This window comes from Phyllobates terribilis, unplaced genomic scaffold (assembly GCF_046119375.1).
Source record: "Phyllobates terribilis strain yellow unplaced genomic scaffold, ASM4611937v1 Scaffold_11__3_contigs__length_659146591, whole genome shotgun sequence".
Taxonomy (NCBI): Eukaryota; Metazoa; Chordata; class Amphibia; order Anura; family Dendrobatidae; genus Phyllobates; species Phyllobates terribilis.
The window spans coordinates 349,001,171-349,016,768 of NW_027362771.1; the positions used below are offsets into that span (position 1 = coordinate 349,001,171).

The 15,598-nt window shown below is 43.4% G+C and overlaps 1 protein-coding gene and 1 non-coding gene across 2 annotated transcripts; one reads left to right on the forward strand and one right to left on the reverse strand.

Moving 5' to 3' along the window:
- Positions 1-3,554: 3,554 nt before the first annotated feature.
- On the reverse strand, positions 3,555-13,858 carry NEIL1 (nei like DNA glycosylase 1). The gene is made up of 10 exons (XM_073652870.1): positions 13,710-13,858; positions 12,691-13,108; positions 10,619-10,738; positions 10,462-10,525; positions 9,554-9,653; positions 9,343-9,470; positions 9,214-9,241; positions 7,024-7,079; positions 5,106-5,511; positions 3,555-3,806 (listed from the first exon to the last, which is right to left on the reverse strand). Exons 2-10 carry the CDS (start codon positions 13,104-13,106, stop codon positions 3,787-3,789), a joined length of 1,338 nt encoding a protein of 445 aa, XP_073508971.1. The 5' UTR covers positions 13,107-13,108; positions 13,710-13,858; the 3' UTR covers positions 3,555-3,786.
- A 112-nt stretch (positions 13,859-13,970) lies between these two features.
- On the forward strand, positions 13,971-14,042 carry TRNAD-GUC (transfer RNA aspartic acid (anticodon GUC)). The gene has a single exon. It is a non-coding gene; the product is annotated as a tRNA-Asp (tRNA).
- Positions 14,043-15,598: the final 1,556 nt, after the last annotated feature.

Genomic DNA, 15,598 nt, shown 5'->3' on the forward strand with positions numbered 1-15,598 from the left:
GAGTGCATCTGAATCACGTATTTCAGAGATTTACACTGAAACCCCGGTATAAGCTCTTAGCCCAGAGTGTAGAATAGATGTGCGTTGAGCCTTACTGCGATCTTTGGGAGGCAGAATGAACAAAGCAACAGTAGGTGAAGAATTGGTTTGATTTATTTTTTACGCTGTTCCTCGTGCGGTATAAGTGATTAGACGACTTTATTCTTCGGGTCGGTGCGATTACAGCGATACCAGATTTATATGGGGTTTTTATGATTGACAGCTGTCACACACTAAAAGACGTTTTTTTTGTAAAGACTAGTTTTTTCATCACCATACTTTGAGAGCTATAATTTTTCTATATTTCAGCCGACAGAGTCATGTGATGGTTTGTTTTTTGCTGGACAAGTTGACATTTTTATTGGTACGATTTTCGGGTATGTGACATTTTTTGATCGCTTTCTATTCCGATTTTTGGGAGGCAGAATAAACAAAAACCAACAATTCAGGATTTTTTTTTTTTTATGCCGTTCCATGTGTGGTAAAATTGATAAGGCAGCTTTAGTCTTTGGGTCAGTACGTTTACAGCGGTACCACATTTATATTGTTTATGTTTTGGCGCTTTTACACAATGAAAACTATTTTATAGAAAAAATAATTATTTTTGCATTGCTTTTTTCTGAGAGCTATAACTATTTCTCCGCTGATAGAGCTGTATGGCAGCTTGTTTTCTGCGGGACAAGATGACGTTTTCAGCGGTACCATTTTTATTTATGTTCGTCTTTTTGATTGCGTTTTATTCCACATTTTGTTCAGCGGTATGATAAAGCACCGTTTTTTATTTATTTTTTTTACTGTGTTCACTAAAGGGGTTAACTACCAGGACAGTTTTATAAGTCAGATCGTTCTGGATGCAGAGATACCAAATGTGTACTTTTAGGTTATGTGCACACAGTCCATTTTTGGGGCGTTTTTTCAGTGCGGAAATGGGCCAACAGCGCATTGCAAACCTTATCCCATGATTTCCTATGACATTTTGCAAGTTCTGTGCACATGATCAGGAATTTTCCTGAGCGGATTTCATGTGCAGAAAAAAAACGCAGCTCGTCTATTCTTTGTGCGTTTCCGCATGCGTTTTCGCCTATGCAATGCATTGGAAAAACCGCATGGCAAAAACGCACAAAAAACCCATGTAAAATGCTGTGGATTTTCCCCAGCGTTTTTTGCTGCCAAAAGGTGCAGAAACGGTTCAGAAATTTCTGAAAGTAATTCCTGAACGTGCACACATAGCCTTATTGTTCATTTTATTATTTTTTTTTTTTCATAATATTTGTTTATGGGTACAATATTATTTTACAATTTATACAATTTGTTTTGTTTTTTAGGTCTTTCAGTTTATTACTTTGTCCCACTATTGGAGCATCCCTATGCTATGCGGCCCGTCAATGCTGCACTGACACGTTGGATAGATGATGCACTGTGCATGATTTAACTAACCTGCTGGTGACCCAGATGTCGTCATGATGACATCGGGTCAACATGGAAACGATTAGGACCCTGCGATGATGTCGTGAGGCCTCCGATCCAAGGTAAGAGGAGCTGTCTTACCTCTGCCTGCTCCCGAAATGCTGCATTTCTGGGGCTAATGTGCCGAAAGCGATGCGGGACCGCTCCTGGCACCGGGTGTTAGCTGATTGAATCGGACAGCCTCTGTGTAGGTGCGATTGCCGGGGTGTAATAATACATACCTGGTCATTAAGGCCTAGGGCACAGGGATGTATTATTACGCCTCACGTCACAAAGGGGTTAAGGATATAAAGATTGAAAGTTTCGAATTTTTCAACATTTTGGCCAAAATTCCTATATTTTCACAAATAAATGCTAAACATGTCGACCTAAATACTAACCAAGTACAATGTGTCACGAAAGTAAAATCTCAGAATCAGTGGGATCTGTTGAAGCGTTCCAGAGTTATTATTATATGAAGTGACACTGGTCAGAATTAAAAAAAAAACAAAAGTGGACTGGTCATTAAGGGTAAAAATATCAGTCACTAAGGGATTAAATATAGGAGTGATTGGGTCTTAGTTGAGGGTTACACCTAAAAAAAAATGTATTATACATGTGTAGAACCAGAAATTGGCATAAACTACAGAGTAATATCTACAGCAGGCCATAGGTTTGGCTTTCTTTCATGGACAAGCAAGATGTGATAAGTTTATTTTCATTAATTTTTTGTACTTTTCCCTTAAGAAAAAGAGAACCAGTCATGTTCGATAAGGCTGCGTGCCCACGTAGCGTTTTTCAAGCGTTTATGCTGCGGAATTTCCGCAGCGTAAATGCTTGTGAAACGCTAGGTAATCCGCACCCCATGGTCTCCAAGGGGATTCCGCATGTTCTATGCACATGCTGCGGATTTTTCCGCAGCGTTTATGCTGCGTACAAAAATCCGCAGCATGTCATTTAATTTTGCGGAAGCGCAGCGGAATGGCCGGCATTGACTTGCATTGAGACGCATAGAATGAGCGTCTGTACATTTCTACAAGCGAATTCTATGCGTCTCTATGTGCGGATGGTACCCAGTTCTGGAGGAGAGAAGACTCTCATCCAGACCTGGGTACCATTGTACCTGTAAAAAAAAGAAAATAAATAAAGTTTATACTCACCTTTCCGAAGGCTTCTCTGCAAGCCGGCATCGCTGAAGGACCTTCGGTGACGTCACAGTCATGTGACCGCAGGCCCTTCAACGCTCTGTCTCGCGATATGCCGGCAGCCGGGAACCAGCCAGGAAGCAGCGCTGCAGCCACGCCGGGGAATCGGGGGTGAGTATAGCTTTATTTTTACGGTTCACACTGTATAAATCCATGCTGTTTGCATGGATTTATACAGTGTGACCTAGTTGTCAAGCACTTTGCAAGTGATGCTAATCGCCTGGAAAGCGCTTGTCAATCTGCATGCGGAAACGCATGTGAATCCGCACGTATTCTGCAGGAAAAACGCATGCACAATCTGCATGCGTTTTTTCTGCCAGGGAGATGCAGAAATGCTGCAGAAATTTTCTGCTTCATTTCTGCATCGTGGGCACATAGCCTGACACTATTTACCTGCAGGGTTAGTCTGCAGGTTACTAGCGTTATGAAGATGCTCATCCGCTGTACTGAATGTGTGGCACCCAGGAGAAAGGGACCTTTATTTCTAATAGGAGCCGTCGGCTTTCAGTCATACAGGCGTGTTGGCACTGCTTCAGTCACCGTTCACAGCATAGACAGCTAGCTCTGCACTGATACAACTGGCTCAGCAGGGCAAGTCAAAGTGCCGAGGCCTGCTTCAGCTGCTCCGGAATGACTGAAAGCTGGAGGCTCCTGGGAGAAAAATGTTCATTTTCTCCCAGGTTCCACACTTTCAGTACAGCGGCCGGGCTCCTTCATAACATTATTAACCTGCAGATTAATAGCTTTAATCAGACATGACAGGTTTCCTTTAAGAAAATGTCCCCCACTGACATTATTAAAATCTTTCTAACTTTATTTTTCAGCAATACGTATGTAATATTAAAACAAAATGCACACATTGAATTTTATCAAAATAATAAAACTATAGTTTATTTTATTGAACATTTTAGGAGTAAGATATTTTGCAGTCATAAAATCCATTTCAATTAAAAAAAAAGAAAGAAAACAGAAAAATCGGTATTTGGGAGAGGAAACATTTAAAAGACATACATAAAAAACAACCACCACCTATTTTTTTCCCTCTCAAGAATCATAGTCCATAAAAAGAATCACCGGGTTTCTTCCTCGGTGTTCTTCATGTCTTGTTCTGTACAGCTGGGAATAAAAAATAAAAAAATAAAAGAATAAAATTGTCGTTTAGAAATTTAAAAAAAAAAGAAAAAAAAATATAATATAATATAATATAATATAATATATATATATTTTATACACACACACACACACACACACACACACACTGACGAAGGCCAACAGCCCAAAACACAGTGTCTGCAAATTAGGATAATAGCCAAATCAGAATCTCAATTCATATTGCACGACTCGTTAAAGGGTTGATTGTGACTTGTAGTATTGCTGCTTCCAATAGGTGACGCTATAGAGTACAAGTCCTCTTTTTCTCTGAAGAGGAAATTTGCACATCAAAATAGTGTCATCTAAGTAGGTAAATGGGATAACTGCCTCACCTGTCCCCATGAATGCACAGGGTCCCAAATCCACAGTGGATAGATAAAAAAAAACCCGTGACCTTTATTTTTTTTCCAGAAAATGCAACATAAGGATGAAGTATCAAAAAAACAAAGAGGAATTAAAAGTCCCTTAATAGAACAAAATGGCTGATGCGTTTTGAAGCATTGTGCTTCTTATTCATAACCCAAGTAAAACGTAAGCGTACTCTCCTCTAGTGCCGGTGCAGCTCCAGCAATGTTAGGGCTTGAGTGACACTGGCTGCAGCCGATCAGTGAATGCTAATGGGCCGCTTCACTCTCACTTTCTTCAGACATAACTGACGTCCAGAGGAAGTCAGAGAGTAGCAGCAGCAGCTTTCACTTATTCCAGGTGTCAGTTTCATCCTAAGGAAGTGAGACTGAAGAGGTCCATTAGAGGCCACTGATTGGCTGCAGTGCTCAGGTGACATCACAGCTTCCATCAGACAAGAATTCAAACCCCTTCTTCCCCCCAAAACCTCTTCTTAGGTGCCGTGTTACATTACAAGATATCTCAAGCAGCCAGCTAGATCTATTTTAACAATGTATTGAAAGGTACTCTGTTAGCACAGAGTGACTGTCCAAACTAAATATGTCGAAAGGTGTATTTAAATATTTGGCCACGCCAAGGGTGCCTCATGTGCCTGTACTTGGTTTGAACTGTCATTCTGTGCTGACAAAGTCCCTTTAAAAGTGTCACGCTTATTTGTAAGGATTCCTTCTGTAAAACACACTGACATTCAACATAAGCTCATTAAACTGTAGCATCAAGTTGTCCTCAAAAGTTGGGGCATTGTGCAAATCCTTGGCTAAGGCCTACAGATGATCTCACAAGAGCATATATGTCTCTAATGCTTGAGGGAAGGGTTGGGGTGGACACCACAACAGCCTAAGAAGAAGAATAACTCACCAGATTTTCCTCTTGTCCTAGGTTTCAACTTCGGAGCGTTGCATGGCAGGTTGTCCTCCTCAGACTTCAGCCTCCTTTGGCTGGGTTTAGGTGTAAGGGAACCCTCTGACTGTTTTGAAGTTTTTCCTCTTTTTGACGGAGTCTTTGGCATTGGGCCTCGAAGGGACACTCGCCTTGTGACCTTCACTTCATGGTCATCCATTGTTTTCTTTCCTCTCTGCAACCTCTTTACTCCTTCCCCCTTATTTCTCACTTTTGCATCTTCAGTTGGATTTTCAGCCATCTTTGTCCTTTTTCTTTTGACAGCAGTTTCCTCTTCTACTTCAACCTTCACATCTTCCTTGCATTCCTTCTTCACAGAGGATAATTTTTTCCTCGTTTTCCTTTTAGTTGCATTAGTTTCAACCTAGGAGTGCACATTGTTATTTAAAATTGGTGTTTTTTCCCACATGTACAAACAATATTTCTATACAAAAAAAATACAAGGAAAAGCATTCGCTAGCAAAATGTGTTTAACATATAAGAGAACCCAAAGTAAGATCAAGAAGTAATGGAGAGAGAAAAAAAAACACACACACACACACACACACACACACAGTCTGTTCAAACTCTGATTTGTCGGTAATGGATGAACTGATATACAAATAAGGCTGTTGATATGAAGCATCTGTCACTCCAGCTCTATTCCCTGCCCAGCACTTCCTCCTGCTAGACTGACAGCCTCTATGCTGTGTGACTTCAGGCAAATGAGTCATCAGTCAAGCAGCAGGAGACAGTGCTGGGCATGGAATAGAGCTGGAGTGACAGAGGCTTCAGATCTACCATAGCCCTTCAGACTCATTTGCATATGAATTCAAATGTTGATTTCTCAGTATTGCTGAAAGCTACATGGGCAGATAAGTTGTTTGGGAGTGGGGGTTGAAATCCTGCTGACAGATCGCGTAGGAAAACCTCTTAAAAACAAAGCTGCTTCAGAAAAAAGCCAGCAGCAACTTTTTTCTATCCTTTTAAACAATAATTTGCAAGAGGCATTCTAGCAGATACCACTGAAAAATGAACATGCTACTTCCTTTAACAGTATAATGGTCTCTGGACCTTAGCACAGTTAAAGAAGTTGTCCACTACTTTATATGAACCCCCCAATGTATCCCCCTGGGGCCCAGAAGTGTTTTTGTAAATACCTTGCGGTAGCTTTTCTGCCTCTGAGCAGTGCTATCGCTGGCCGCTCAGAGGCATCACGTGACCCGTCACTGATGTCACGTCAAGTGAGGCGTGACATCAGTGATGCGCTCCCCGCGGTGGAAGCTGGGCTGTGGGCTGGGTTAACCCACGCATCACACCCAGCATCCACTGCACGCTCTCTCGAATGAGGAGAGGGAGAGCGTGCAGTGGATGCCGGGTGTGACGCATGGGGTAACTCCGCCCACAGCCTAGCAGCCACCGGTGGAAAGCGGAAGAGGGACCCTCGGCTGCAGCCTGGACTTGTTGTGACGTCAGCGGATGGTCACATGATGCCTGTGAGCAGCTAGTGATAGCGCCGCTCACAGGCAGAAAAGGCACCACAAGGTATTTAGAGAAACACTTATGGGCCCTGGGGGAATCATATAAAGTAGAGGACAACCCCTTTGAAAAGCAGTAGTAAAAGAGGGAACATGTGTGCAGCAATGTCGTTTTTACATTTCCGTACATTATGTTCACTTTTTGGGCAGGAAAGGTGATGTGTGCACATACTCTAAAAGAGAAAAATTCCTATCATTAATTAGGTATTCAAGAGTCAGCATTGGGTTTTTATTGTGTGCACTTATGGGTGACAACATGGAAATAAATAAATATGTCCAAGGTGTATAGGCCCAAAAGTAATATACTATAAACATATTAAAATAATTTCAAGTAATAGTTACTTTTTATTAAATGGTACCTTAATTGGCTTGCCTTTGACGGCCACAGACTTGCTTTGCTGTCTTGTTTTCTTCCCTACAAGTTAGATAGGTATTTTAATAATAATAAAAAAAAAACGATATATATATATATATTATGGTTTAGGTCCTGTTCATATTTGCTGTAACATTGTTTTATCCCTTAATAATGAGGGACACATTGGCAGAACGCAATAGAACTTATTTCAAATCAATAGGAACTGTTGGATAGCTCAGGTAATCATCATATGATGGATCAGTCTATGCATCATGGTTTCTTAATAGAGCCTTAACCCCTTCCCAACTGGATGATTTTCTGCCACATCCTATAAGAGCCATGTTTTTTTTTTTGTTTTGTTTGTTTTTTAATTTCTTCTTCCATATACCCATGAGAGATGGGTGGGTCTTGCTACCCACATACCTCACCTCTGGGTGTGGTTAAGATATAAAATGGAGGCAGTTGTTTGGCACATGGTCTGTGTGTTTGGAGAGAGAGAGAAGGCCTCCTGTGTGTTGCTGTCTCCAGACCGAGCAAGTGTACTGGACGCTACCCAGCCTGTGTGCTCACAGGACTGGCTAACCAGAGACATTACTTAAAGGACTCTTTACTTTACTTTGTTTTACCTGCTCAAAAGCCTGTTTTGCTTTTGCTGGGTTTATGAAGGAATAAATGGACATGGACATTTTAACGAAAACGTTTCCTGTTTGCCTCTCGACGCACCTAAGTGAGTAGAACCCCTACAATTGATATATTGTTTATGTTTCCATTTCCTCGGCCCTCTAACGCTTTAATTTTTAGGACACTGGAGCTGTGCAAGGGATTTTTTTTTTTTAATGTGTACAGGCCAAATTTTAATTGATTCCATTTTGGGGTAAATATGACTTTCGCTTTTTATTGCATTTTTTGGTGTAGTTGCAGTGACTGAAAAACCTCAATTTAGCATTTTTTTTTCCCTTTTTATGGCGTTTTACTGATTTGGATAGTTTTATATTTTGACAGATCTGATTTATACAGTGATACCATGTTTATCTCCAATATTTCTTGATTTTTAATGGGGGGAAAGAGGTGGGGGTGATTCAAGTAGTTATAATTTGGGGATTTTTTATTTTTTTTTTAGATTTAAAAAAAAAAAAAAAATCTTCAGTCCTCATAGGAGACTGGAACTTGCCATGTTCTGGTCTAATATACAGTAAAAGATTCAGTCTTCACAGGCTGAACTTCACAGGCCTCTGGCAGCCATCGCAACCCCCTACAGCATATGCTCCCCAGACCGCACACTTTAAATGCCGCTGTCAAGGATGACAGCGGCATTTAAGGGGCTAAGAGCAGCAGACGGAGCTCAGCTCTGCTCACTGCTGTCGATCGACAGACGCTGACTGTGTAAAACCACTATGATCTACCAGGTATGGTGCGGGCTCAGCTCCTGAACCCACAGCAAACATGGGGACCCAGCATTGGACGTACCAGTAGATCCAATGTCAGGAAGGAGTTAGGTCGTTTTTCTGATGATTCACTCCCCTATTTAAAACAAGTTTATGTATATTATAGATCTGCTCTTTGCTGTTGCCAGGTCACCATCTGGGAACTGCTCTTCAAACCTTTTTGCTAGACCTGATAGTAATGCACTAAGCTGTCAATCAGCCGCGAGTCACATGTGGCTAACAAGTCACAGGTTGGGGACCCCTGCTGTAATGTATATGTGGATTTACTGAAAAAAAACAGTAAGTAGTAGTATAAAATAGCTCCAGTGGCCAGTGTGAAAATTGTAAGCTATTTGATACAGATGAGGATATAAAAATAAATTTAACATTAAGGCCTGATTGAAACAGTAGGTAGTTTTCATATTAAATATTCCCTTTAATTAGATTATACAAAACAGATTTTAAAAGGCAGTTTTAACACTTCTACCCCTTTGTGCAGGAACTGTGTGTGTTTTCTGATCTTGCAATCTTAAGGGTTACGCATCTGCCCTGTATAAGAAGGGCAGATAGAAACCGTTAACATGACCACTGGATCAGACTACAAAGTGTTTATTTGTAGTCTGTAACCATGGATATGCATAGGAATTATAAGCACAATGAGAATATCCGAAGCAGAAGAATACAGATCTGTGCAGGTTTTCAACGTGAGCTAAAAAGCTTGCGAAAATAACAGGAGTAGTGAATATGACAACTGGTATAGAGAAAGGTACCTTTTGGAGCAAGTGGACCTGGTTCTCCCTGTAAAATCATCATACAGCCAAAGTTAGCAGCATCAAACTAGAAATTCCCATAATACAGACTTGTTTGCAACACATTTACTGTAAAATTATATAGCCCACCTGGAACCAGATCATCCTCCCATTATGGTCTTTCAAAGATTTCATTCCTGGAACATAGTAACACTGCATCCACTTCATTAGGGCACTATAGTCCTCTCGTTTATAACCAGGTTCATACCCTTTACCCCCTAAAGAAAAAAAAAAGCAGGTAGTCAGAGGGCAATGAATTCTTACCATCCACATGGCTAGGAAATAAGCAATTCATGCTTACCCAATTCAATAACCTCCATAGGCACCAAATTACAAAGCTGTAGGAGGTCTGGATTTTCTTTCTTGATTTTGACTTTCTTACTTAGAGAGAGGTCTGCATTCTGTAGGAACAGCATATAACCGTTAGCATCCATCCCTTAGTACAGTCCATTCATGTCATTTCCAGCAAATATGGATTATTTTCACTTGAGAATTTTTAATTTCAGTAAATAATACAATACCAATATGCTTAAAGCTACATTCACACATTTCTCATCCGTGTGCTATCTTAATTAATTGGGGCCTATGTTTTTAAGACTGGGGTCTCGATGGCCAATTTTAATGAGAGTTGCGCAGAAATAGCATGTGCCCAACTCATTGATAAGAGGCATAATCCACAGGTAAATAGTGTTCTAATTAGGGTTGAGCGAGTATGTTCTGTCCAAGTACGCTCGGGCCGAGCTCCGAGTATTTACAGCTGCTCGGTGATATGGTTAAATCGCTCCCGTGTCCATGATTTGCAACTGTTTGACAGCTTTATTATATGTGAGAAATGTGTAAGAAATAGACATTCCTCTCATGTAATAAAGCTGTCAAACAGTTGCAAATCATGGACACAGGAGCGATTTAACCATATCACCGAGCAGCTGTAAATACTCGGAGCTCGGCCCAAGAATACTCACCGAAAGGGTTAATAGAACATACTCGCTCATCACTAGTTATAATGCTTTCTGGCCACCTTACTAAAAGTTCTGCTATAGAGCGAAAATGATGTAATGTCCTCCTGGGAGCCACCAAAAATGACCTGTTTGTAGGTAATTTGGGCCATTACTGGCAATACAAATGATCAGAGTTATATTCACACAACTTATCTAGTGAGAGACTAGGAGCAGCAATTCAGTATCAAGACTGTGGGCGTCTGTGTCTCACCTGGCTCTGATCCTTAATGCTTTCCAAGACAGTACGAGCTGCCATAAATGGAGGAATCTTCAACCTTGCCATAAAACACATGAAGTTATTCATTTTAGGTAATTACAGTAACATGGAAGTGTCATAATACTACTGCTAAAAAAATCCATATACCAACCGAAACAGGATCTCTGCTCGTAAGTAGTTGCCAATACCATTGAAGTATTTTTGGTTCAGCAGAACTTCACAGATAGCCTTGTCAAACGGTTTATCAGCTAAGTGACTTAAAACATTCTCCCTATGTGAATAAAGGAAATGGCAGATAAGACAGAATATTTCTAAATAATTGAAGACTTAAAAGGGGCTTCCTCATGAAAACAACTCCTGTCCTGATGCCCTATGCCTATACAAAAGCGAGGAGTTGTGTAAATGTGTCAACTTATGTGGGACCGGCCACCTATCTTATGTGACAGAGAGAAGCGGGAGTTGTGGCTTTAAAGGGATGGGAAGGAGCATTAACCTCCAGGACTGGACCCTATTGTTCTCATGTAGACGTTTGGTCCAATTTGTTCTATCCTTCGATAAGGAATTTTAGTGACTTGTTTTAAGCTCATTCACCTTTATTACAGGAGAGACTTCTGTATACAGGGGGTGGGTGACGAGAGGGTCGGGAAGGCCCAGGAGAGACTTCTGTATACAGGGGGTGGGTGACGAGAGGGTCGGGAAGGCCCAGGAGAGACTTCTGTATACAGGGGGTGGGTGACGAGAGGGTCGGGAAGGCCCAGGAGAGACTTCTGTATACAGGGGGTGGGTGACGAGAGGGTCGGGAAGGCCCAGGAGAGACTTCTGTATACAGGGGGTGGGTGACGAGAGGGTCGGGAAGGCCCAGGAGAGACTTCTGTATACAGGGGGTGGGTGACGAGAGGGTCGGGAAGGCCCAGGAGAGACTTCTGTATACAGGGGGTGGGTGACGAGAGGGTCGGGAAGGCCCAGGAGAGACTTCTGTATACAGGGGGTGGGTGACGAGAGGGTCGGAAATGTATAGTAAATAGAAGTCTTTCCTATACATTCCCGACCCCCTCATCGCCAGCTGTATATAGAAGTCTTTCCAGGTGGTGATGAGTGGGTCAGGAATACTCAAACCATATACAGAAAAGAGAACTATGGAAGTTCAGTATATAAAACACTCTAAAGATATTTAGTTCTCCCATACACATTAGACTAAAGTCGTCTGAACCCACCATTATCGATGGGTTCAGCTGACTGTTTTAGGTGTATGGGGGCGGTGGCCGACTGACGGTCGGAAGAGATGTCAATAGCGCATGTCCCATTTTGGCACCTGACGATTTCCTTGTTCTCCTGGAGATAAGCTGCCACCTGACGTGTCAGCCAGCGGCTTTCTCATAGAAAACACAGAAACACTCGGCAGAGCAAACACTCCTATGTATGGGGATGTTGGCAGAGATCGCTGTCGGCTGAAGCATCGTTTGTCTGACATTCATCTAACACATATGGCCAGCCTCAGGCCTACTGCTCACCCCACTAGAAGGCGCCTTCTGATTTGTATCCCATCTCTGCGCTCTTCAGGAAGCGAGCACACAGATACATACCCCATTACTGAGCACATCTATTGTAGCAGATTTCTTTATACACATCAGCAAATAAGAACCGGAAAGCTGCAGTGTGAAGTATGGGGGATGGACTGAGCGGTAGTTTGAGCCTATGATAACACAGGGGTGATTTTTATACTTAGGCCTCACTCACACGTCTGTTTTTTGCATATTAGTGCTATCCATGTTCTCACAGAATCCGGTCTATGGGACTGTTCACATGTCTGATTTTTTTGCGAATTGCGTGGTCCATGTAGAATGGTGGAGACAAGTTTGATGTTCATCAGCGATTCAGATCAAACTCAGAAATAAGTTTATGGGTCTGCGAAAGAATAAAAAATTGGACAGCACTTAGAGGCCATCGAAGTGCTGTCCCTTTTTCACAGACTGTTAAGAAAAAAAAATGTTTTCACTCAAAATCAGACACATTTTCTTGTATAAGAAAATCACTGGTGTGTGTACGAGCACCTACTCAGTAGGGACAGGTGGGCTAAGCTGCAGTCACTTATCATACACCCCTGATGAAAGGGAATGTGAGTGCTACAAAGAAAGAAGAAATTAAGCTCAGGTCAGTATTGTCCAAAGGAGGTGACCACATACAAAGCGGCACGACCCCACCCAAGATCTTGCGTTTCTGCACCTGAACTTGTCATACTCCGTCATCACACAAGGCCCACGTTGCGGCTGCCACGTGCCATTATATACCCAGCTTCCAAAGCGACGCTGGTCTACGAAGCTCAGCACCTGCCGGGGAACGTCCAGAGTGTAGAAGCGCAGGTGAGCGTGCTTCGGGATCTCCTCCTCGCTGGTGAGCTTGAAACTTCCAGACATGCCAAATCTGAAGACCACCCATGCCACGGCACCGGCCACGGGCGTGAGGAGCAGCTTCACCTCCTTTCCCCGGGACACTGCACTGATGGTATAGTTCGGGCAGCTGAACGGCACTTCAGGATTTTTGCTAACAGCCGATTTCTCCACGTCTCCCCCAAAATGCAATCCATGGCATACTTTGTTAACATAGAGACTGGCAAGGTGAAGCTCCGGACCCTCCGGCATGTCTGAAATGGAGAGGAAGCCGGGTGAGAAAGATAAGCAGTGCCACGTACACCCACCTATCTCAGCAGGACCCCCATGTGCATGTGTATAGATAGATATTTATCATAAATTACAGTATAAAATACCATAAATTACAGTATAAAATGAACTAAGAAGTTACTAATCCCTCAGCGGACCCCGTATTCTGGTCTGCAGCCATAGCTGGTGTCTGGTGCTCACATGCCGGTGGCCAGGCATCATCACCACAGGCTGGAGTATGGCGTCTGGCAGGATTATGCCCAGGATGTGATTTTATTATCCTCTTACAAGTCAGAACTTGTATTTGCTCCATGAGGAATCTGACTCCTAACAAGTCACATGAGGTCAGCGATCACCAGGCGGCCAGTGTGAACAGCGGCTTACCCGAGCTGCAGCGCCCAGGATGTGATCAGTGCCCCCCAGCCCGGTCACAGGACAGAACCCCACATGTTTACAGCAGGACACAGCACGAGTCGCACTGCCCGGAACCACGCCCCCCTGTGGAGGTTATGCAAGGTGCATCATGCTGCACGGCATCGCCGTACACTCGGGGCATTACTCTTCCTGCCCGGTAACATCACTCACCTGCCCCGTTATCACTCCGCTCCCGGACGTCTCCGACTTCCACCTGGTAACGCCCTCCTGACTTCTTATTGTTGTATTGCGTTGAGGAGGCGGGCTCTAACGTCGCGTTGCTTGCTGGTATAGGTAGTCTCTAGTTGGTACATGTGACTGGTTCTCAGTGGGAACAGACAGTAACAAATAGAACATGCGCACTCTGTACATCCCTACATGTGCCTCGTGATCAGCTCCTAGTGAGGAATGTGCAGAGCAGCACACAGCCAATCCTCGTTAGTATAGTGGTGAGTATCCCCGCCTGTCACGCGGGAGACCGGGGTTCAATTCCCCGACGGGGAGGGTTGTGGTTTTTATTACTGCACTTCTAAATATCGGTAAGTTTTACTTTATCCAAATTGTACTCATTTCTAGGATCATTTTTATTGTCACTCAGTACAGTTGTACACACTACATAAAAACACAAATCCATACTATGAACCCAGCTTATTGAGAAAACCTAAAAGAGCCAATCTCCTACACAACTTCATGTCTATCTGTAGTATATAACTTCAGTAAATCTGCCCCCAACCCGACCTGACAAAAGAAAAAGAGCTTTTATTACATTCACCTGGGGGCGGTCGGGCCCGATGGGTGTCACTCGTCTTGGTCCAGCACCTCCCTTCTTACGATCGCCGCCCTCCTTTTTGCTTCGTGTAGATGATGCGTTCTACGCATTGGAGGACACAGACAGAAAAGGGCCCCTGTGCAAGAACTATATATGGGCCCTTTGCAGCCCAAGAGCTCCTAAAAATGTAAAATTGCACATGCTTTGGAGGTAGAAATGGGCCCCCTTACCTCTTGGGCCCTTGTGCGGCCGCACAGGTTGCACTAATGATATGTCTGCCCTTGGTCCTACGCTATCACACAGGGTCACCAGCACTGCGCTCCTGCTCAGGCGGACTTCTCTGCCCTGGAGAGGGGAGAGCAAAGTACTGCAGTGCGAAGGTGCCTGGAAAGGTCAAAGATCTCCATGCCTGCGCACTGCAGTACTTTACTCTGCCCTCGTCAGGGCAAGACTGCAATGCTGGGGAGACACTGTGTCGATGACGTACTGACGCGTTATCCGCACGAAGCAAGAAGGAGGATGGCGATCATAACAAAATGGGAGGTGCCGGACCAGCGACACGAATCGGACCAGACTGCCCCCCAACTGTGTATAATAAAGGGTCTTTTTCAGGTCGGGTTGGGGGCAGATATACAGCATTATAGAATGCTGCATATTAGGGCTGAAAGGTGCTGGCCGTTAGTGTTGAGCGAGCACTAAAATGCTCGGGTGCTCGAAGCTCGGGCCGAGCTCGCCGTGATACTCGGGTGCTCAACCCGAGCAATGAGCCCAATGTTAGTCTATGGGAGACCCGAGCATTTTTGCGGCGGCACCCCCGGCAGTCTTTTAAAAGCCTAAAAAGTGCCCAAAACGATAGTGACAGTGCTCAAATGACATGGGGACAGCATGGGGATCGCCCCAGGAAGCATTTCTGACCCCAGGTCACTGCTGTCAACAACGTGGTCAGAGGTATTAAGCCACTTTTAAGGGCTCACAATAAAACGTTCAAAAACGAAACTGAAACTGCTTTCCTGTGAAATATGTTAAGGAATTTCCTTTCCAGGGTAAAGACTTGTGTATAAGGTAAAATAAATAACCAAAAAAAAATACTCCTCCACACCTTGGGCTATGTTCACAAGTAGCATTTTTTTATGCGTTTTTGCACTTTTGTATTGCTTTCAACCGTGACAAATGCATTCAACAGGAAATGTTATTTTAACATTTTACAACCTTATCTGGCCATGTGCTGTGTGACACATGCATACAGGGCTGAAAAGACATGGGAACAGCATGGGGAAGACCCCTGGAAGCA